We start from the raw sequence: 24,425 nt of genomic DNA, 5'->3' as shown, positions 1-24,425 counted from the left end.
AATCTCACGATAAATTCACACTCAAACTGCGATAAAATTTTGAACATGGGCTAACACAGCGATAATCAGTGTTTAGTTAATTAAAATTCCCACATAGATAAACAATGAGTTGAAATATGACCTTAACAAAAAATCACCTGCGGGTATAATTACATAAAATGCTGACTAATCCGCAATTAAAATTTTTTTGTGCTGGCATGCTATTTGCATATATCGCTACTGGCATAATTGGGATATTTACCGACTGAAAAGCGTGTTTGAATGTTCGGGCAATTCCACCACTACGCTTTTACATAAATGGCATCTTAATCATTGCAACTTGAAGTGGCCATCACAGAACAGGTCAAAATCTAGTTTGCAGGTTAGCGAAGAGGCTGAGACATTATCAGGAGAAGTATTTCTGCTGTAGACGATACACAGCAGATATAGCTTGACACAATTAAATGTATGTTAATTTCTTAACAAAGTGTTTTGTAATCTTAATTTTTATGGTCGCAATTCCCGGATTTCTATGTTGTATTGACATTGCTCAGAAACCAATGGTTGTTTTTAGTGAGAGACGATATGCTCAAAAGTGCGTTATTTCTATGTCTGTTTTTTTTGTCGGTGATTGGAAGGTCATGGAGTCAAGGTAAGTCGACAAACGTCCGTTTTGGCAACATTCAAACTTATCTCCACAAGAACACAAAAAAGTAATCTGTACATTTACGTCAGGTTGCGCCGACAAACTTCATAGTGTTTACTGTCAACTTTACAAATCCGAGCAAAGGTGCAAAGATCGGATATGGGTTCCGTACTTGACCGAAAACTGTAGAAGGACCTGTGACTTTTGCAAAGGTAAGCTCGTAAAAAGTAAAATTTTGAAATTCTTTGCGAAATTTCTAATTTTTTAATTTCTTTTACAGCGACAGTGATGTCTAAACGTTGTGTTAATTTTCAGCATTGTACAATACAACATTACAGTATGTTTGTAGCATAGATTTGAACACCTGAAATGATATTTTAAGTGTAAAATATTGCAATAGTGTTCGTTAAAACGTTTAAAAAATTTAAATTTGAAGGTTGGGCCGATTGGGGGCCTTGGTCATCTTGCAGGGCTACTTGTGGCCGCTCAACTTCTGTGAGAAGAAGATCTTGCTTTCCAGGATCAATTTGTGGACACGGTGAGTCGACGGAGGCACGTCCATGTGCCACCCTGGGGCCCTGTCCACCCAGACTGCCCCAATGGGCCCCTTGGGGCTCATGGTCGGTTTGTTCCAAATCGTGTGGAATTGGAATGAAAACAAGGGGAAGATTTTGTGTTTTCGGTCGATGCGTTGGATCCACTATCGGTTTCTCCATCTGTTACCAAGGTGTTTGCTCTTCCGCTCCTTCAACAAGTGAGTAAAATATGTTACTACAATCCTGGGCTGTGGTTTTTGGTCGTAAATGCTATAAAATTCCGCATGATCCTAAACGAATCCGAATATTCAGATTCGATCGAGTAGAATATTTCATATGCGACAGAATCCGAATGTTGACCGAAAGTCCAACATTCAATGTGTTTTTCTCAAATTGAAACAACGATGCTTAAAATCGCGCATGTTGGTTGGGAAAGTTACCAGTAGATTGCACAAAGCAAACATAAGTAAATTGAGCGCAGGAATATCGACATTAAAATTGGAGTATGTCGCTTCATGCAAAGATATCAAACGTAAGTGCGATTTTGCGACCATGTGTAAAGTTATGACGTCATAAATTTATAGATATTTGGATTCGTTTGGGATAGGGCCGAACTATAAATGTTTTTTTATTGCCATCATCCTCGAATATAAATCCAAATGACAGTTTTAACTGCTCAAATTGTGATTTAATCGAACAATTAATTGTTTTTCTTGCGTATTTCTTCTTTCCCATAGCAACTGTAGGTTGGTCGTCGTGGTCCAACTGGGCTTGCAGCGTTTCTTGTGGGTCTGGCTCACAAATTCGAACAAGAAGTTGCTCTGAGTCAAATTGCAATGGTCAAAGTACGCAAACTCTTCCTTGCTCACGATCACCGTGTGACAGTAAGTTTAAACTGAAGTTGCTTTTGTACAAATAATCGCACTTATTTATTGCCAGCCTTCGATAACCCATGCCCGAGGATGCCTGTTGGTCCACACGTATTTCACATCCTGCCAAAGGATGTCTACGAGCATGGTGAAATGGTGACATTCGCTTGTCCCCCCACATATACTATAACTGGGCCATTGACGAGTGTGTGTCAAAACGGATTATGGACATCTGGCCCAGCACAGTGCACTAAAGGTACACAAGCTTTCTGTGACGAATAATGCAACCGGTTAAAAATCACAAACAAAATGCGAAGGGGTTTGTCTAAGTGTTAGAATAAGGCACTCCACAATAAATTTTATGAAGTCATTTGGGCCTATACCACTCTTGTTTACAGAGATGACACTTTTTATTTAAAAATATATTAAACCTTGAGCAGAGATTAAATCTTTAAATTTATTTTATAATGAATTTGAAATATTATTTTACTTGCCAGACAACAAAAATGAAAACCTTTTTGTGTTGTTAGGATGTGGTATTCCATCACATGTCCATAATGTTTTGTTTCGTCCTTCATCCCAGTCCTTCGAAAATGGCGATGTGGTCACTTTTTATTGTACGAATGGGGGCACAATTACAAATGGTCCTTTGACATCAACGTGTGCAAACGGTGATTGGATTCCAGATGACGGACTTTTGATCGAATGTTCTAATGGTCCCGGACAAGGCAACTCGACCAACGGTAGTGAACATTTAATTATTGAAATGTTTCTTTTACTATGTGGGTGGATATCTTTTTTTCCCAACAGTAAGGCTTAGCAGAGATATGTCGAAATGCATAATATGCAATGATTCTGAGTATAAATAGACTGGCCCATATTGTTATTAACACTGTCATGTTAAAGACGTTTCGACAAAAACTTTTGTCATCATCAGTTTGACTGACGCGATTGGTAGAGCTCCATCAATATAAGGAGCTGACCTGACCGACGTCACAGATAAGGCTCGCGCGGGTGGTGACGTCATTTTGCTATCGGCCACACACCACTGAGAGGCGGAAAATGCGCAGAAAGCGACGCAAAACGCAAAATACACAATAAACGGCATAGCAAAATGACGTCACCACCCGCGCGAGCCTTATCTGTGACGTCGGTCAGGTCAGCTCCTTATATTGATGGAGCTCTACCAATCGCGTCAGTCAAACTGATGATGACAAAAGTTTTTGTCGAAACGTCTTTAACATGACAGTGTTAATAACAATATGGGCCAATCTATTTATACTCAGAATTATGAGAAAACCCGTGAGTTGTGTTCCTATGCAATGATTGTTTTTTGTAAACTCCTTGCAATTTTACCAAAAGCTTCATGGACAGCCTGGGGTCAGTGGTCTCAATGTTCGAAAACTTGTGATTACGGTCTAAAGATTCGGAACCGACAATGCCCCGGTCAGTGCGTTGGAAGTTCGATCGATACGATGAACTGCAAGATTGAAGATTGTGGCGGTTCGTCTCTGTGGTTATTTTTACGAATAGTTTGCCAGAAAGTCCACCCTGCTCAACAATTGTAATTATAAAGTTTATTGATTTGGTTTTGTGGAAAATATTCGTCATATTTGTTTTTTGAATGAATTGGAAAAGTTTAAAACCCTAAGAAACACACAGTGACATTTCGAATCGCTCGACAGGGAACAGAACATAGAGTGGTTTTAATGTTTTATACCATCTTACAACTATTGTTTACCTTTGCTGCGACGAACCATATTCACAGGCACTTGGTCGTCTTGGACAAGTTGGGTTTGTGGTGTTTCCTGTGGATCTGGCACACAGACTAGATCAAGAACTTGTTTGTCATCAAACTGTGATGGGGAGAGTACTCATACTTTGTCTTGTACACGTCCACCGTGTGAAGGTATTTTTACATTTGACCTTTAAGCTAAACGATATTACAAGTGTACAAAACATTTTTTTGCGTTAGGCAAGACAAGCGGTACTTTTTGGTAAAACAACCTTTTCCACGCCATTTTCTTGTGCTGAACTGTTTACCTTTACTAAAAGGTTGGTCGCAATGGGGTTCTTGGTCACCTTGCCAGGCAACATGTGGCTCGTCGGAATCAATTCGAACCCGACACTGCCTATCAAGTTGTAACGAAGGCGAATCGTATGAATCAAGGTCATGCCCTGACCAAGGAGTCTGCCCCACTCCATTACATCAGTGGTCTTCGTGGGGAAATTGGACCGAATGCTCGATGACGTGTGGGTTTGGTGCAAGGTCAAGATCAAGGTCATGCGTTGCCGGTTCATGTTCGGGATCTGGAACTGAATTTACCTCTTGTTATCTCGGTGAATGTTCCGTAACTCCTTCCACTGGTGAGTAAATTGTCTAAAGAAACTTTGCAAACTTGTATAGGGAATGTGTTAGAAATGAACGGAGTAGTTTTGCGAAGGAAACTCTGTTGTTTTCTTATTCACAGAGTTCGGGATCTGGTCGACGTGGACAAGTTGGGTGTGCGGAGTTTCGTGCGGGGCAGGGTCACAATCCCGAACTAGAAGTTGTTCGACATCAAATTGCTTCGGAGAGAGTGTTGAAAACCTACCTTGCACCTTACCACCTTGTGATGGTATTACCACCGTGTATTCACCAAATGATTGGTTCTTGTGCAGAAAATTTTTTTATACATTTTCATTTGTTAAAATATATTTTACCAACAGGAGGCGAACCTGGTAGCTGGTCACCTTGGAGCCATTGGTTCTGCGGGGTTTCCTGTGGCACCGGAACACAAATAAGAACTAGAAGTTGTTCGACGTCAAATTGCGTTGGTGAAAGCAGTGAAACCGGTCCATGCACCCAACCACCTTGTAGAGGTATCGCGTTATCAAGGATTTTTTTCCAAATTAAACGGTTTGAAATCTTGGATTGAATCAATATTTGCACTGCCCAAAAATATTCGATTGATAAAAACGGACATGTAGTCGCTTTGCATCTCCAAGCATTTAAAATTACAATAGAAACAATCACTTTCGAGTTGACCTAAACTTTTCGTGTGTGTGGGTATCGTGTCCAGAACAGGAGAAAATGAAGACAAACCTCGTATTATGTTGGAAATATTTAATTTTCTTTTGTGCTTGTTTTTTTGCAGCTCCCCTATAATACTTGTTCATTAGATTTTCCGAAAAAGGATTGATATTTAGTAACTCTGTCGTTTCATGGATGATTTTTAAACCTCAATATCTCATAGACTTACAAAAAAAACTTGTCTAACCCCATTTTTGTTTTCATTTATTTGGTTTAATTCGTACAGCGATACATAATTGTTACGAGGAGTTCTTTCTGTGTTTTGTTACATTCTGAACGTATTGTTAATGACGAAAATGTTAAGCACGGACTTCCAACGTTCCCTCTAATTATTTCTATCTACATTGTTAGAAAACAGTACGTTTCCTCTTTCAAAAACCATGCTATTAGTCACAGAATTCGGGATCTGGTCGACGTGGACAAGTTGGGTGTGCGGAGTTTCGTGCGGGGCAGGATCACAATCCCGAACTAGAAGTTGTTCGACTTCGAATTGCGTCGGAGAGAGTGTTGAAAACCTACCTTGCACCTTACCACCTTGTGACGGTATTACTACTGATTCCTCAATTTATTGGTTCTTGTGCAAAACCATGTTTCATTGTTTATTAAAATATATTTTATCAACAGGAGGTGAACCTGGTAGCTGGTCACCTTGGAGCCAATGGTTCTGCGGGGTTTCCTGTGGCACCGGAACACAAATACGAACTAGAAGTTGTTCGACGTCAAATTGCGTTGGTGAAAGCAGTGAAACCGGTCCATGCACCCAACCACCTTGTAGAGGTATCGCTTTATGATTTGTTTTCCAAATTAATTTTTCTATTGTGCTTGTGAATTGCAGCTCCTCCTAATACTTATTCCTTAGATTTTACAAAAAAGAGATAAGATTAAGGTTTAATATTTGTACTGGGTTAGTAATTGTACTTTCTGATGTACTGGGTTCCATCGTTCCTTAGTCATTTCTATCTATAATGTTGGACAACAGAACGTTTTTCCGTTGAAATCACTTTTTGTTTTTAGTCACAGAAATCGGGGTCTGGTCGACGTGGACAAGTTGGGTGTGCGGAGTTTCATGCGGGTCAGGGTCACAATCCCGAACTAGAAGTTGTTCGACATCATATTGCGTTGGTGAAAATAGTGAAACCGGTTCATGCACCCAACCACCTTGTAGAGGTATTGACTTTTGCAGAATGGTTTGGAAATGCCTAAATTTGCCCTGCATGATAAATATAAATAAAACATAAACAATCACTTTCCATTGACTTAAAATTGTCCCCTTAATTGTCCATCTTTATACCAAGCCGTTTATGAAGTGGGTTCAGCGAAGAGCTTGTTGCTCCTCTTAATAATTGGAACATCACAGAAACGTGACCATGATTTTTTGGTATTGAGATCTGTTGAATATTTAGTTTCGTAAAATAATTGCAAATTGCAGTCCCAGGAACATGGACAGAGTGGGTTACATGGTCAGATTGTTCGGAAACATGTGGAGCTGGAACGACGATTAGATTTCGGGAATGTCCGCAGCCACCCTGCAGAGGAGATGGGGCAGAAATTTCAAGCTGCAATGATAGAGATTGTCCAATTTGGTCAGATTGGACAAGTTGGATTTGTGGGGTTTCGTGTGGATCTGGATCACAAATTCGAACGAGGGAGTGTCTTGGCTTAAATTGTCTCGGCGAAAATATCGAAACTTTACCTTGCCTCTTGCCACCATGTGGAGGTATTTCATGTGATATTTTCAAAGAGCACTGTAAACAGGTTTTTGTATATAGTCAGGAAATGTTTATTTATTGGATTGTATATCTTCATTTGTTAAAAACATCCGTGCAAGTAATGTTGCCTACGGTTTACCATCCTGAACCTCACTACTATTTGCTATGGTACATGACTACTTGGGGTTAACACCCACAGACCATTAGAATGAAGTCTTCGAAAACAATTATACGTGATTAATTTAATTCGTCCTAAAATATAAAACATTAAAAAGTCAACATTTTTTCATTTACGGGTTTTATTTAACCCGAAAAATGCTAACTTCCAGATTGCACAGCGCCTCAGCTTTCCGTTGGAGTGACCACGCTTGGTCCAAACCAACTCAAATACCCTCCAGGCTACGAAGTCAAGTTTAGATGCAACGACACAATCGCAACACTTCAAGGTCCTGAAACAGCCGTGTGTGTTAACGGGGCTTGGAATATGTCGGTCGTCCCTGAGTGTGAAACACCTTCGGGTTGCTCCGAACTCCCTCTTGTTCCTGAAACCTGTTTCAATTTGACAATATATCCTCCCGGTCAATCGGCCCCGTACAGTTACGACTCAAGCTTAACCTACGTTTGCTCAGTGGATGGGCAGGAGGAGGAAAGAGTGTTTCTTTGTTCTGCATCCAACGAGTCCTTTGTACCAGCTAGAGGTAAAATAAATTGATCCATTCAATATAAATAATTTGAGTTTTAACCCCCCACTCCTTAGTCGTGCTTTAAGAAAGCAATTGTTTTGCTACAACACGAAAACAATAACATATAGTGTAGAATTCGAGCACTCTCTCAATTCCACCTTACAGTTCTCCAACTGGTAGTTGCTTATAAGGTTGGTCCAGTTTAATATGCACGTTTATTTCGACAGTTTCAAAACCAATTCCTAAATTGTGATTTTAAACGATTTTCTGACCATACCTATTCAAAAAGGATATTATAAGCACATACAGACTCATTACACCAGCTTCAACATTACACTGGCCGAAAAGTGAAGAATGTAAGATAGTACATGCTTATTACGTCACAAGACGTCGACAACAAAAATCACTTTGGTGGCGGGAAAGAATTATTTCGTGCTGGGGAGAGTATTGTCCGTAACATACCGGCCCCAAATAACGAACGTGGGAACGAAGTTATTTCACACAACAATGGACAATAACGAAACACAGGTATATACACAATCATCAAGCGGCCTCGAGTAGGCACAGCTTGCGCACATCACGCGTGTAAACAGCTCTTGCAGTGCGTACGCGAACACGTCTAACAGCCCCTTCTCCGTCAGGGTACACCTCCTCAATAAGGCCTTTCGGCCAAGCGCCCCGGGGGTTCATTTCGTCCACGACCAAAACCAGGTCGCCAACTCCAAAGTTTGCGGATTGTCGGACCCATTTGTGGCGCAGTTGCAACGTTGGAAGGTAGTCCCGTACCCATCTCTTCCAAAACATGTCGGCCAACAACTGGACTGTACGCCATGATTTCCGATAGCCGTCGCAAATTCGTCTGGGGGGAGCGAACAGTCCATCTTACCAAGTAACAACATGTTGGGAGTGAGAGCTCGTAGGTCCCGAACATCGTCCCCAACGGCGGCGATTGGTCGGTTATTCAGTATTCGTTCAACTTCTGCAAGAAATGTACACAAAGACTCGTCGGACAACGAAGCATTGCCCGCGACCGCTTGAAGAACGCGGCGTATGGAACGAATGACACGCTCCCATACTCCACCCTGGTGACTTGCAAGCGGGGGGTTGAAATGCCAGTTGGTTCTTTGCTGGCTCAGATGATTGTGTATGTGAGTTTGATTCCAATTGGTAATGCCATTACCAAGCTCACGTTCCGCCCCGACAAAGTTAGTGCCGTTGTCACTGAACACGTCAGAAGGCGAACCTCTTCGACATGAAAACCTTCGAAAAGCGTTGATGAACGAGGAAGTGTCAAGCGAGTGAGCGACCTCTATATGCACAGCCCTCGTGCACATACAAGTGAAAACACAACCATAACGTTTTACTTGGCTCCTTCCCACCTTTACCAGAAAAGGCCCCATGTAGTCAACCCCCACGCTGGTGAATGGCGGGTTTCCAGGGGTAATCCGTTCTTTTGGTAAGGCACCCATGATTTGCGACCCTGCCTTGGCGTGCCGCAGCTTGCAGCTTGTACACTGACGCACGACGCGCCGTACAGCTGAATGTCCCTTAACTACCCAATACTTCTCGCGCACTGACGCGAGCACATGTAGAGTTCCGCTATGTCCTTCGGAGCGGTGATAATAGTCTATGATTAAATCCGTCACATGGTGGCGATGGGGCAGAATTACCTGATGTTTCTGTTGTAAATCCAAGTCTGATTTTCGTAACCTTCCTCCAACATGAATTATTCCGTTGACGACACAAGGGTAGAGCTTGCACAGCGACGACGCATAGCTCGTTGCACGATGGTGTTTAATTCTTTCTTCAAAACTTGTACAGTTTACCAGATTCGCTAGATCAGCAGGAAAAGCTTCTCGTTGCACCAATTGCAGGATATTTCTCGTGGCCAGATCCAACTCTTGAACTGTTAGACCAACCGAACAAAATTTCGGGGTTTCAGTGAAAGCTGCAGCTCCTCTTCGTCCGTATTTCCACAGCAGACAATTTCTGAAACGGGTTAACCAGGCAACTGATTTTTGTAAGGTAACCCACGAGGAGAAATGTTGCAACAGTCTCTGCAAAGGCATTTGGTTAACGGTCACATTAACAGTACAAACAGTGTGTGCTTTTAATTCGAGATCTGCATCCAGCACGGGAAGGACATGCGGTTGATCTGGCCAAAATTTCCGACCTTTCCACAGGAATTCTGGGCCCCTAAACCACGTTCTGGCCTTTTCAAATTCGCTGGGCATCAACCCACGCGAAGCAATGTCGGCGGGATTATCCTTACTCCCCACATGTCGCCACTGCGACGGTATCGAGTGCTCGTGAATTACAGCGAGTCGATTCGCAACAAAGGTCTGAAAATGGCGTGAAGAATTGTGAATGTAGTGCAACACCGTGGTGGAATCAGACCAAAACCACACATTGTCTACGTCATAGTCCAATTCCTGAATAATCATTGTCCCCAATTTGACAGCAGTTACTGCGGCCACTAATTCCAGCCGAGGTATCGTGACCGGCTTCAGAGGGGTCACTCGTGATTTTCCTACCACCAATGAGCAGTGTATATTCCCGCTTGAGTCCTCAAAACGTAGATAACAAACGGCGCCATACCCGGCCTCGCAGGCGTCACCAAAGCAGTGAAGTTCAGTCAATACGATAACAGTGTCAGGCGGTTTGAAGCAACGCGGAATTGTCGCGTTTTTTAACAGAGGCACATGGTCCAACCAGACATTCCAATGCTCGACCACACTTTGGGGAAGTGGGTCGTCCCAACCAAATTGTTGGTTGCACAGATTCTGCATCAGTCTTTTCATGGGAAGGACAAATGGTTGAATAAACCCCAGCGGGTCGTAGACCTGACTGATCATTGACAACATACCGCGGCGAGTATGTGGTTTTTCGTTTATATTCACACGAATTCCAAAACAGTCGTTGGCCATGTCCCACTGAACACCCAACGCTCTTTCCATCGGCAAGTACGATAAATCCAAGTTCAACAGCGCTTCTGAGCGGTCGTCCTTATCTACAGATTCGAGCACAACAGATGAGTTGCTGAGAAATTTTGTCAGATGAAATCCTCCCTCACGCAAAATGGCACTTACATCCTTGATAAGCTCAGTGGCCAGGTCAACTGTTGGCACTGACTTAAGACAGTCGTCTACATAAAAATTCTTTAAAACAGTCTCAACAACAGGTGTCGAAAATAAGTCCTTCTTATCCAACGCTGCTTTCCTCAGCGCAAAACTTGCACAACTTGGCGAAGACGTGGCACCAAACAAATGCACAAGCATTTGGTAGTCCACAGGGGGACGTTTTAAATCGCTATCAGGCCACCATAGAAATCGTAGCGAATCACAGTCCTTTGGAACAACCTTCACCTCATGAAACATGCCCTTGATGTCGGCCGCAAAGGCAACAACCTCCTGGCGAAAACGTAGCAGCACTCCCACAAGACTATTGGTAAGGTCTGGCCCTTGCAACAGCTTGTCGTTCAAAGAGGATCCCTTGTGGGAAGCAGCGCAGTCGAAGACAATTCGAAATTTGCTACCCGTAGCATGGTATGGTATGTACCATGTTTGCTCTGTACATGGCAAACAGTCCGTGGGTATTCTCCGCGCAAACCCTTGTTTTAAGTAGTCCTCTATTTTTTCTTTGTATCTCTCAAAAAGCTTGGTATCTTTCTCAAAACGGCGCTTTAAATGTAGCAAGCGTCGCTCTGCCAAAATTCTATTGTATGGCAGCTTCGTTCGTTCTCCTTTAAACCCTGTACTGATAACGAAACTTTACTACTGCGCAATGTCTGCGTTCCATTTACGGTGGTTATCGTTAAGTTGTCCTCCACACCACGCAATCCCAGCCTTTTTGCCAAGACCTCAGAACATAGTGAAGTATCCGATCCGTCATCTAAAAATGCATGGGTAAAGCAAGGCTCCGAATTCGTACCAAAGACAGTCACTGGCACCACTTTCAGACGCACAGAGCTAGCTCGAAGCGTGGCAGCAGACGTTCCTGACACGCCGGTCCCGTGAACTTCCACGGGTAAACTTGTCCGTTGACCCGATGGACCAGTAGGATGTGTCCAATGTAGTAGTGTATGGTGCCTTTTACCACAATCCTCTACCCGACACACCTGATTCAATGTGCACTCGGACGCGAAATGGTCGGGACGAAAGCAATTGTAACACAACTTGTTACGACGTACCAATGCGTGGCGTTCTTCGAGCGACCGTTTCTTGAAGACCTCGCATTTCCACAAAAAATGAAAGGCTTCGCAATCGGGGCAGGTGACACCGTTGGTTACCGTTGAGTAGGTAGCTGCAACTCGCTCGGGCGGCTTTCCTTTCATGCTCGCTTGACCCTTTGACCTACGTTCATCTACGGAAACAAACCTCATCATAGGCGAAAGACTATCCTCTGCCAACAGTTCAAGAAGATCCAACAAGGTTTGAAAAGTCACTGGCCGATTTCGCAAACGGAGTTCGGATGACTTCGTGATAAATCGTCTGATCGCGTTTTGTGGCAAACGTTGTACAACGGCCTCAATGTTTTGTGGCAAATCAAGTGTGTACTGACAGTTCCACTGACTAAACAGTTTATAACTCTCAGAAGCCTGTGCTCGAAAAGAACGCAAACCTCTGAAGTCGTTGTCTTTAAGTGGCGGCCGACAGGTCAGTCTGTCCATGTGTGCTCTAACAACAAGGTATAATCTCCCATGTCTCCTGTGGAGTATATCCAATGCCTCCCTGTATCCTAATTCGGGAGGCATGCTTTTGCATTCTAAAATGTTAGTCAGGGCGTCTTCAACGCAAAATTCACAGAGGTATCCCAACTTCTCGGCGTCAGATAGATAAGCCTTGTTTATCTGTCGATCAAAATCGTTCATGAACTTGTGATAATTAAGAGAATCCCCGTCATATTTCTCTAACGTCAGTTTGGGTAAGTTAAAACCTTGCTTCACGGTTTCAGCAAATACGTACAAATCTGAGGTAGTCGCCTGTGGACGTATTTTATGAGGTCCCAACGCCCGGTTGAGAGGACTCGTCTCAAATGTGCCGGCCCCAGTGGCATCTGCGCTGGTGACAACAGCTGGACCAAATCCTTCTGTCTTCGCTGGGAGGACACTGGAAGGCTCGACTGGAACCTGTAACTTGCCTGTCGCAAGTGGCTTGTCTGTCGAGTTCACATTCATCATTTTATTACTGTCCACAAATGACGGCCTATCAGATGGTGTCAAATCATGTTCATGTACTCTGGAGTTTGGTTGACCCAAAAGGTCGCTTTCCTTCGTGGATGTTTCGCCCAGTTTGTGTAGTTCAGTAGTTTTGGCGTGCTCCAACAGAGGTATGGGCTTCCGCTTTGTAACTGGGGTGAGGTCCCATCCTTGCGTAGATTCGCATGAGTCAAATTCACTTACTGTGTCCGCAGCGAATTCAGCCAATTCCACATCGTCCTGGGCTTTAGAGAGCTCGAGCTCAAGATCCAACATTCTTGATTTTAAAGCACATCGTCGCTTAAGTTGTTGGAGTCTTAAAGCTGCGGCCTCAGCATTTCGGCGAGCACGTGCACTTGCTGTGCTTTTGAAAGTCCGTACCGAGCCATTAGAAGACGGTGCACCGGGCTGTACAGGTTTCACAGCATCAATTACATCAAACAGCTCTTGTGATGTAGGCGGGACTTCTCCTGTGTCTTTAGACATAGATCTTCAAATTTGTGATGGTGACTGAGATATCACCGAGGCAAATAAAATGCGTTTAAAATAATGTAGAATTCGAGCACTCTCTCAATTCCACCTTTCAGTTCTTCAACTGGTAGTTGCTTATAAGGTTGGTCCAGTTTAATATGCACGTTTATTTCGACAGTTTCAAAATCAATTCCTAAATTGTGATTTTAAACGATTTTCTGACCATACCTATTCAAAAAGGATATTATAAGCACATACAGACTCATTACACCAGCTTCAACATTACACTGGCCGAAAAGTGAAGAATGAAAGATAGTACATGCTTATTACGTCACAAGACGTCGACAACAAAAATCACTTTGGTGGCGGGAAAGAATTATTTCGTGCTGGGGAGAGTATTGTCCGTAACATATAGTGTATCAATATATTTTGTTATATTGGACCATGGTGGGTTTTAAGTGGTATTCTTTTAGAATGGCAAAATGTGTGTACATTAATCGTCGGCTGTTTTATCCTCATGCATAATTTGTCCGATTGCAATAACATCAGGAGAGTTTCTCCAACGGAATACATTTTTGTATATTTTCCGATCAAGTAAGCCACTTCATAGGATGCTGAAATTCTTCATTATTTTCGTTCTTGCTGACATCCTTTTTGTCGCCGAAAAAGGGTTATTGGTTATGGTGCCTAGCATTATAATGACGTTCCAATTTCCCTGTCTTTAGGCCTTTATTGGCAAGAACTTCGGAGTATACAACACAGTGGGGACGCGGCACGTCATTAATGAATATATTGATAAATTCTTTGCGAATGCAGCTAATTCATAAAAATATATCAACATAAATAAAAAAAAACTCTGGTATTACCAGAACACATGGTAATCGAAGTACGACAAGCTACTCTTTCGCGCCAATCAGCATTATCGTTGAAGCAAATGCAACAGTCATCCCCCGCATTTTAAAAAACGCAATAGTCAGCCCCCCATTTATCTTTGACGTAAAGACAAAAACCTTAGCAAAATCTTGTGTGATAACAAAACAACACAATACAAGGGACCAGATAGAAAACCAAGAAGATTCTTCTAACGTACATTGTGTCTTGTGCAGTTAAGTATACCACAAAACGTGACATAAATGCGTCGTTTATGTACATATTTTGTGTTTGCGCGACCCGAAGTAGGCGGTATCGCGACCCATTTCATACGGCCTTGGTTTTCTAAAAGACTTCCATTGCAATTAGGCGGTATCTTTTAGGCAAAACTCCAAGGCAAACACAATGGACTTGTAATAGTTTACATAATGTTGGAAGACAGACCCAACCTCTATAAATGTGTCATCTACTCATAAAATAATCGTAAGCTTCGTGGCAAAGCAGGCATCTTACCAGAAAAACATTTTAGAAAATCAACACGCCAGAACAAAGCAAAGTGATGACGCTGTCGTAATATTTCCCATTACCCAAACCCCTGCTATAACATTCTTATAACTTTCCACTTTTTGATTGTTTTCACCTTTGGATTTTTAGTTTAATTTAAACGTTCAAAATTTTTCCAAACTGTTTTCGATAAAATTAATTCCGAGTTATTTGAGCTGCTGCTGTTTCACTCCGTAAACATATAATAAAAATAAAAAAATAAACAAGCTTAGGTATTATATCGACCTCAACAAGATGCATGGTAACAGTGAACTTTTGTGGCTTTTAAAACAGCTTTACGTGGAACATGGGGAAAGTGGGGCCAATGGTCGGAATGTGAACGAAATGATGGTCAAAACTGCGGCTATGGGCGTAAGACAAGAACGCGAAATTGTTTACAAGAACCATGCGAAGGAGTTCGTGTTGAACGAACTACTTGCTTTCTCGGCGACTGCGAAGGTAAAAAAATATACATGTATGTTGCAAACACGTGAAACCGCGACAAACTCACAAAATTTATTAACTTTATTTGGAATTGCAGATTATTATCATTAAAAACTTGGTATAAATGCCATATAACCGAAGTGAAATCTGATCAGGCCCTCGCAAGTAATTCAAACATCTCTACCCCAATTATTTTATTAACCTTTCATATTCGACTTTCTGTGATAAATTTTCATACACCAATAATGCAATTTATTTTAGCAAAAGGAAGTCAGTGGACTCCATGTTCAAGGACTTGTGGTTGGGGTTGGAAGTATCGACGTGTCACGAGAGATGGCAAATTGGGACTGGAATGTAAAGAATGCCATGAAAAAGAATGTCCAAAACGTGGGTAGTAAATCAAGTATAGTAACTTACATGTTGGATAGGTGTTATAATGTGGATGATGCACCCAGCTTTTAATCCAGAACCACGCAAGAATGCCAATGGCCCCGTTTTTTTCTTGATTCAAAAATGATCTCCGTAAGCATGTTGTTAATAAATAAATATAAAAAAGATTTTTTTCCCCAACTTAGCAATGGTTTACAAGCTAATCGTAGTATAGCAGGACCGTGGATGTACAAACTTGTTAATTAGAAACCACGAAAAATTGCTTAACTATTTTAAACTTTTCTTTACAAAATACTTAGTGCATTAAAGTTAGGGGGATATACTGAGAGACGAATGCTTTTAATACTCATTTAATATGTACAATAATAAAACGATTAATCAGTTGGTACAAGCACTGGTGACGAACATAGGTCGTGTTTAAAACGTCTGTTCACAATATGTCCGTCTGCCTAGAATATTAGCCTTTATGGTACTTTACCAGAAACGTGCAAAGCTCCGTTTCGACCGAGAGAAGTGCCACTGGAGCATGAATGTTGTAACGATGACACAACGGAAGGAAATTGTGGACTTAAGGCCATAACGAAACTTGACGCAGCCGGAAAAAACCTCATCCTATTTCCTTGGGTGGTAAGTGATGTTTCTTACACATATTCATGCACGTTTAGCAACATGCCCCCGTTTAGCGAGCATGAAATTGTTTCACGACCCACCCATTATACATCTTTGCGATCCTCGTCACCTTCACGACGAATAAGAAGCGCTACTCTATGGTTTGTTTACAGGAAAATTCGTTTTAATGTCACATCCAATATCGAAGTGGATGTATTAGAAAGTATATACTGTAGTTGATTATCACGTTAATTAAATGTTTTGTTCTATGGCTGCTCGATATGGTAGTAGTCATATTACGCAATATTTCATTATTATTACTAGGTTAAAGTGACCGTTAATTTGGGAAATAAAGTGGAAATATGTACAGGAGTCATAGTAGCAAAGACACTCATTATAACAGCGACCAGTTGTATAAGGTAAGTGTCAATTTGTTTTAATTATTTTGCTGCACATCTAACAGTAAAAACACAAAATTAATTTTAAACGCTATCTGCTATTTATTGTGTGAAAAGGTCTGCAACACCAAATCAGATCACTGTAAGTATTGGTCGTTACCGATCTGCCAACGGAGGAAAGCTGACGTTCGATACACCAAAGGCTGGTATTCGTGACATTCGCAAAGATAAGGGGAAAGTGCCTGTTGATAACAAAGTTGCGTTTATTAAGGTAAGTGGCACGATTTTAAGTTGGACTAACAACAGAGAAAAAATGGTCTTGATAGGGTCCAGATTAATGTGGTTTCGGTACATCCTGTCCACATGTACCGTTTGTATCGGTAGATTTTCTTTTCATTAATAACACAAGTGGTTCTCATTTTTTGAAAAAAAAAATGAAAAATCAATTGTTGCGCCCAACGACGAAACAACGCGCGTTCACATAAAATGCTGCAGTCAAAATGAAGAACAAATACTTGTACCTTAGTTGTACTGTACGTCAGTGGCGGAGATATGTTTAAATTATTAGGGGAAACAACCATGAAATTAGAAAAAAAAATTTTTGTTGTGTTTGATTGTCAACACACAGACATTAACGAATTTTTTGGCATATAAGTCTGGAGTGCAAGCATTGTGGCGCAAAAAAGGGTTTAATCGCCCTCTTTGCTTCCAATTCATCATTTTCTTTTCTTTTACTGTACGTTTTTTTGAAAAAATAAAATAAAAGGGCATTCCATCAACACACAAAAATTAAAAACTTCAATAAAACCTCCCGTTTTCCGAAACCAAATCACCGTCGCTCACTGGTGATCATTGAACCCATAAAAATATATGTTAAAACATCCAAAAGAAAGCAAGGTGTGCTTTACATTTTTTTTCAAATGTTTCTTAGAAATATTTGGAAAAATAAAAAAGCAGCATCCTATTCAAACTTTAAAACTAAAACAATATGAAACGCACATTTATTGCAACAAACTATGCACAAATGCGCTTACATCGATAATATTAAAAAGTAAATGCAGGAAAAAAATAATTTTGATTCCTAATTCCTAATTTTGAGCCTGATTTTTTGTTTAGATTAACCCCATAGACTTGAAGCGTAGTCGACGTGCTGACAAATTGTGCCCACCCGAAGGGGAAAGTCCCCACGAAGGCATAGGCTGTGTCATTGCCGGATGGAAAGATGGTATTGCTTTTCTACTGTTTCTACGAAAAAAAATGATTTCCGTGTAGTCTCAATCTAACTTGCATCGCATACCTGTCTTAGGATCCATTATTAGGGTCTGTTACCGTTAGTTATTTTTATTTAGCTTTACAAAATCGTGTTTGCGGCAGTTGCATTTGGAGATTTACAAAACACAAAATAAATCGGGCGAAAAAAGTTGCGGTTGGTAGAAATATTATCGTATCATAAAAAGACAACGACATGAAATACGTAGTGAAAAACTAAGCGTCATTAAAAGCCAATATCTTGCCGAATAGTACGGAATAATTGTGATCTTGGATAAACGACATTGGTCCATTTGTTCACGCAAATATTCCGGTTGCTGATTGAACGGTTTGAAGGACGTGATTTCAGGCCATAAAAAAGATCACTTTTGTTTAAGGGCTGAAACCGAAATGTTTTATCAGAGCAAACTTTCCCAGTAAATAGGGTTCACAACTGTGCCAGTATAAACACACGTATTATTTGGAACAGTATTATTGCGTCTGGAGGTTCTAATCCAATTCAATTTGTTTACTTGAATATTTGTCACTTTTTTCTCAGGGCCAGGAGGGGGAGAGTTACACTACGCTCCGGTCTTCATCCTTCCACGAGTGCTTTGCGCAGATAAACATACGAAAAGAGATCCCAAATCCGATGAATCCAAAAAATATAACGAGCAGTATTTGTGTGCTTGGTTGAAAACCACAAATCTTGCTGCAAGCAAAGTAGGCTTTACTCGTTAAAATGCGAACTTTTATTTATATTTTAAGCCTAAACATAGTATAGTCACAACTACCAAGTTTAGTAAAACACACCCATTTTGGTTTCCGTTCAAAGAATCGCTACAAAGGAGGGAAACCTAATCATATTCGCATACTGCACATTTAAAGACAGAAACAATCTCTACAGCCAATTAGGGGTATTTACAACATATATGACCCTTGACTTGTGGTGTAAAGCTATTTATTTGCTGATCTACACGGTTATAAATGCGCACCAAATTGCTTGCTTCTTGAAACCCCCGAAACTGACTATAGTTGTTAATGCGCAGCGAACCCTCGGATCTCCTCTTATGTGCCAAAAGCGCCTCAATTGCAATTGGTATCTCGCTGGAATTTTGGTTTCAAACACTGCTGAAGGTCTCCTCATACGTCGTATCAGAACTGGGAAAAGAGCGAAGAACAATCCCAACCCCGGGGAGAACAATCCCAACCCCGGGGAGAACAATCCCAACCCCGGGGAGAACAATCGCTACCCCGGCGGGAACAGATTCAACACCAGCTCGGTTCAAATTTGCCCCGGAGATGCTGGCCAGCAAGTGGAAAACCCGTTCCTTTGTGGAGCATCGAATCAGAGCGGTAACGAAAGTATTCCCATTGATTATGTTGTATAATATAGGAATATGGTGGTCCTAAACCATTATCCATTGAATTTTTGTATAGCTTCTATCAAAAGCAATTTCAACTTTTATAGCCTTCAGTAAACTATATGTGTATGGACTCGGCAAGAAGACCTTTAGTAAACTGAATGGTGCTTGTATAACCTAAGTCAAAGGCACACGTCACTTGTCATATTTCTTGCAAATGACTAAAATAACCCGCGATATTTATGTGTTTGAATTGTTGGATTTTTTAGGCGGATCTACAACAACAGATATTGTATTATGGTTGTTATAACGTCATTTGCTGTTGAAATAGTTATACGTGGAAGTTGGGGACAGTGGGGCAAATGGTCGAAATGCAAGGGAAAGATTGGTCAAAAGTGCGGCTACGGACATAAGACAAGAACACGAGAGTGCCTGTCAAAACCCTGTCATGGAGCTCGCGTTGATCGAACTACTTGTTTCCTCGGAAAATGCGAAGGTAGACTTTATACATATATATATCGCAAATACCTAAAACCATGTCAAAACTAACCACATTTCATTTTCCAATTATTTGAAAAACTTCAGTATTTTCAATTTTAAGACACTTTAATTTTTTAAGTATGTTTTGGCGCAATTTTGCCAAAGCCAAAATGAGTGGACTTTGTACATATAAAATGATTTTGCAAATATACCTTGGACACTTTGGTAGCCTTTCATATTCGACCAGTTTTTATTCACCAAAAACGTAATTTGTTTTAGTTAAGAAATTTCAGTGGGGCCCATGTTCAAGGACTTGCGGTTTGGGTTGGAAGTGTCAACACGTCTTTAAAGATGGAACAACGGAGTTTGAATTGGAATGTGAACGATGCAACGAGAGACCGTGTCCAATACGTGCGTAGTAGTAACTTACATATGGGATAGATGTTCAACTTTATAAATTCAGAACCATGCGACACAATCAACCGCGGCGGGTTTTTGCTATTCCATGGCATTTTGTCAACTCCTCAATGATAAAAGTTAGCCAAGTTAAATGCATTACATCTTGCCAACAATAATAGTGCGAATTTAATCGCTTTATAAAATGTACTGATTTTTTGCAAGCATACACTCCTAATTTCTAGAAATAATGCTAGAAAAACTATAGCTATCTGCTTAATTATGATAATCTCTAACGTGTTATTTTGCATTACCAGAAACGTGCCTATCTCCCTTTCGACGTAGAGATCGGCCCATGGAGCACGAATGTTGCAACGATGACCCGTATGAAGATTGTGGGCTTAATGCCTATGGTATAAACCGAGCCGCTTTTCCGTGGGTGGTAAGTGGTGTACCAGTTTGATATACATGATGTCAAATGCCTTACGTCATTGTTTAGTCATTTTGATTCGCAGCAGAAGAGAAAAATGCTGTTTAAATGTTCGTTCAAAGTTGATAAAAAACACAACCATGTTAACTTAAAACAGTATATTAAAAGTCAACATTCTTTGCAGACAGAAAATGTTTTTTAATATTTTCAGGCAAAAGTAACTGTAAATTTTCCCAGTAGAGTAGAAGAATGTGCAGGTGTCATAATATCCAGACAACATATTTTAACTGCGACTAGCTGTGTGAAGTAAGTGTTTACGTTTACTTTCTCGTTGCAATAATTTCTAATTGCAAGTACAGTATCGTAGGCTAGTTAAAAAAATGCAATCTTATTAATTTACCCAATATTCATATTACTACCGATAATAGCGAAATATGTTCACTGTGTTTGTTAGTGGTTATAGTAGTTACCAAATATGCGATAGGGCAAACTCTCGTAACTTTTGAAGCCCAGATTTTTATTTCATTTTTATATTGCTGTTACATGACGCAATATCTAAAATCCCGGATTTTTTCGAGTTACTGAATAATTTTGCTGCAAAAATTAAAACAGGCGTTACAGTGAATAAGTTTACTAACATCGTGAACAACATTTGACTATTTGTTGTATGGAAAGTCTTGTACCAACAAGTCGGATTTCTGTAAAACTTGGCCCCTACAAGGAAGGGGGAAATTCAATGTTTGAAATACCAAGTACAGTTATTGTTGACCACACCGTTAGCGATCCACGCACCGGTCAGGAGTCCCACATAATTGATAGCACTTCGGTTATTGGGGTTAGTGACAAGTGTTTCCTTTTCAACACACTCAACCTTTTCTCACTTTTTTTTGCTTAGGTCGGTCAAATAGACTTATTGCGGCTGCGGAATGTTGAAAAAATCTGCTTGCCCAAGGGAGAAAGTCCCCCAGAAGATATGAGTTGTGTAATAGCCGGTTGGAAAAAAGGTAGTGTATTGAGTTGTTTAATTGTTTGTAAATACGATTTTAATCACGCTATAATCCGTTTTGACACCGTCACCTCTAATAGTATTCTTCACTAAAGTATTCTTTTTTTGGTTTCTGTTAGCAATACAAGTTTACTTACTGACGACGCCTAATTGCAGGCACAATAATAAAAAATAGAACGACGAATGACCGATTTTGTTACATAAATACTTAAACAAAAAGTTCCATTTTTTACAGTAGGCTATAGTTCGTTTTGGGGTTTTGTGATTTGTTTTCAAGCTCACACTTGCGAAAAAATATTTTATTTTATTTCCCAGATGAGTTATATTACTTCACAGTCAGGATTCTACCAAGGACGCTTTGCGGGGACGAAGCTCAAAAACCTAACGATGATCTTTTATGTGCAGGCTTTGCTCCAAATGAAGTTCAGGCAATTAAAGTATGCTTCCGATTACATAATACACTAACTTGCCAAAAGAATTTCAAACCCGAATCTTTATATATATTCATGTTAGTTTTGAACTGCGTTGTGTACGTTTTTATTGACACTGGTGATGCCCACAAATGTGTCACTAAGATTACAATAAAAACGACCTTCCAAGATCATCGAAAAAATCTGTTACTAACTATTTGTCGGCCGCAAAGTTAACAGGAGTGTCCGCTAACGCAAACTATCTCATTGTTGTAATTATAATTAAACGACACATCGAGTTGGTTGAGATCAATTTTTAAATTCACTGCTGCAAATATGTGCCGGGTGACAAAAGATGATAACTGGATTCGCGTGACCATGCTAACTTCCCCAAACTTATCACAATATATCTGGTGGTTTAATAGAAAAAAAGTAATTATAGGAAAAGTTCCAAACCAAGCATTTAATTTATGTTGGGTTGTAGATACTAATTCCTGCAAAACTGCTGCGACCAACTTGCTTCTTTCTGATAGAACGCCGAAAGTGATAAAGTTTGTTTTCTGCAGGGAAACATCGGTTCTCCGCTCATGTGCCAACGATGCTCCAACTGCCACTGGTATCTCGCAGGAATTGTCGTTTCGAAATCTCTACGTTATCCGTTCCTTATTCGTCGCGTGGGATCTGGCAAAGACGCGAAAAAGTATCCGTCCTGGGCTTAAATTGATCCAGTTGTGACGAGATATATGTGGAAATACAATGTACATAACCGCATTGTGTGTACATAACCGCAACAGTGTGTTGTATTTTTAATTCGCGAGGAGGCGAAACGGTGTTATGCACCGATGATAAGCAATGTAAGCTATGAATTTCAGTTGAAAACATGCGAACACCATCCAGTCAAACTCATATGAGACGATAGCCTTCAATGATTCAACATCAGTGAGTTTCAATCGTGACTCCCAACTATATCATTTATACCTCGCGTGTCTCATCAAATTACTGTGAAAATCATCAATGCTTTTAGAGACAGTACCATCAAGAAATGCCATCAAAGTTTCATTATGTTATAGACGTATAAATTTGGAAATTTAAAACACTGGCGAACATTTTGACTGTTATTAAAAAGTCTATTATTACAATTTGATCTGAAGTGCAGCATTTTCTGACGATATTCCATAATTTCATCACCGCTAAACAGTTAGCTGACGTTGGTCTTCATAAGTCATTGAGGTATCATTTCAAGAGCTGATGGAAGCAAACTTTTTACAAAGCAAGCAATTTATTGTGATATTACTTGTTAAGCACTTAAATTCAACTTGGCTTTTTGTGATTAATTTAGTCGCAGTTTGGGTCGCGTCACACTTTCTCTATGTGTAACGTTCGGCGCTTAAACTTTTCCCAGGGCGTTACTTAACGATTTACTTACGTATGATTCAATTGATTGTGAAACACACTGTAAAAATGCTGTGAAACAAATGTATTTAAAAAAAATTCTATACGGATGTTATATAAAAACCCCATATGGCAAAAACATCAATGCAAACACCCTTTAACCTCTTTTCAGGTGACTTGAACGTAAATAACTTGAAATGCAGCAGCACCAATCTACCACAAGGAAAGTTCTAAAATAACTGACGTGTGCGATTAACCTTGAAAACGTTATTCGTGTCATTTTACCGACTATTGGCTATATTTAGTATTGGTCAATGCACTTCAGGCAAGCATTTTTTTTATCCGGTGACAGTGTTTTCACTTGGTTCAAAGTATATTGTTGTATTTTTAAGTTTTTTCTGGGTGTTATGTTTATTTTGGTTCTGCCAATATTTTGTCTTGTTGGTTCAGTGTCGCTACTCATGACTACTTGAATGGTTCTAGCACTTTTCAGGTGTGGATTACAAAACAAAAAAGTTACGAAGAATGACCGAAACAGCAATGTGCTGTATGTCGTGTCTTGCTGATCCGCAAATTTAACATTCTTTTTTTGGTGTGCAACTCCGCTGCTTACAACGTTGGATATACTTCATTTACCAGCGAAGCTTGCAATATTCTGTCCAAGGGAGACGTTCTTGTTTGAGGGGAAGCTTCGTCATTGGTGTACGTTATCCTGGGGCTAAAGCAGTTTTTTCTGCGTCAGTCGAACTTGCTACAAAGACTGGATTTAAACGACAATCTATCTCAGTATTGTACTCGCAGTTGTAGGACTCAACCTCACCAGTATTAACTTTAATATGTTGCTTCTAACTTGAATGGATGTCGAATTGTTGGAATTTGCAACAGCTGGCCATCGATAGCCACGTCCAGTATACACTTTTTTGGCGACGATATGATGCTGTTTTTGTTTTTTTACCCGTTTCAGTGCGCGACACAACAAGTGGACTCGCGTGCCACCTTGCGGCTGCTAAAGCGAACGACAGCCGTCTGCGTCGCCACTGACGCATTAGCCAGTTTGTGGAATGGCTTTGCTGTCCCAACAAGCAACCACATACAGCTTGAAGTGTACGGCGTCACTGTCACAGTCAAATTGCTGGCCGTGGTTCTTACGTTCGAGACTTGGGACAAAACACTGACTTCCCCGTTTTAATAACAAACGTATTTGTGTGTTTATGTCCCAGTACAACAATGGAATAATGAGAATATAACGGAATCCGTATCATGCAAGATATTGACCGTTTCT

At 40.6% G+C, this 24,425-nt stretch overlaps 1 protein-coding gene and 1 pseudogene across 1 annotated transcript; one reads left to right on the top strand and one right to left on the bottom strand.

The window, feature by feature from the left end:
* Positions 1 to 8,038: 8,038 nt before the first annotated feature.
* LOC145898024 (uncharacterized) lies at positions 8,039 to 13,178 on the bottom strand. Its single transcript, XM_082986473.1, has 3 exons — positions 11,426 to 13,178; positions 8,382 to 11,246; positions 8,039 to 8,316 (listed from the first exon to the last, which is right to left on the bottom strand). Exons 1-3 carry the CDS (start codon positions 13,176 to 13,178, stop codon positions 8,039 to 8,041), a joined length of 4,896 nt encoding a protein of 1,631 aa, XP_082842599.1.
* Positions 13,179 to 23,616: 10,438 nt separating this feature from the next.
* LOC145898023 (uncharacterized) lies at positions 23,617 to 24,332 on the top strand (annotated as a pseudogene).
* Positions 24,333 to 24,425: the final 93 nt, after the last annotated feature.

The sequence above is a fragment of the Ascidia mentula genome, chromosome 4, assembly GCF_947561715.1.
Source record: "Ascidia mentula chromosome 4, kaAscMent1.1, whole genome shotgun sequence".
NCBI lineage: Eukaryota > Metazoa > Chordata > Ascidiacea > Phlebobranchia > Ascidiidae > Ascidia > Ascidia mentula.
This window is presented reverse-complemented; position numbering and strand designations above follow the sequence as displayed.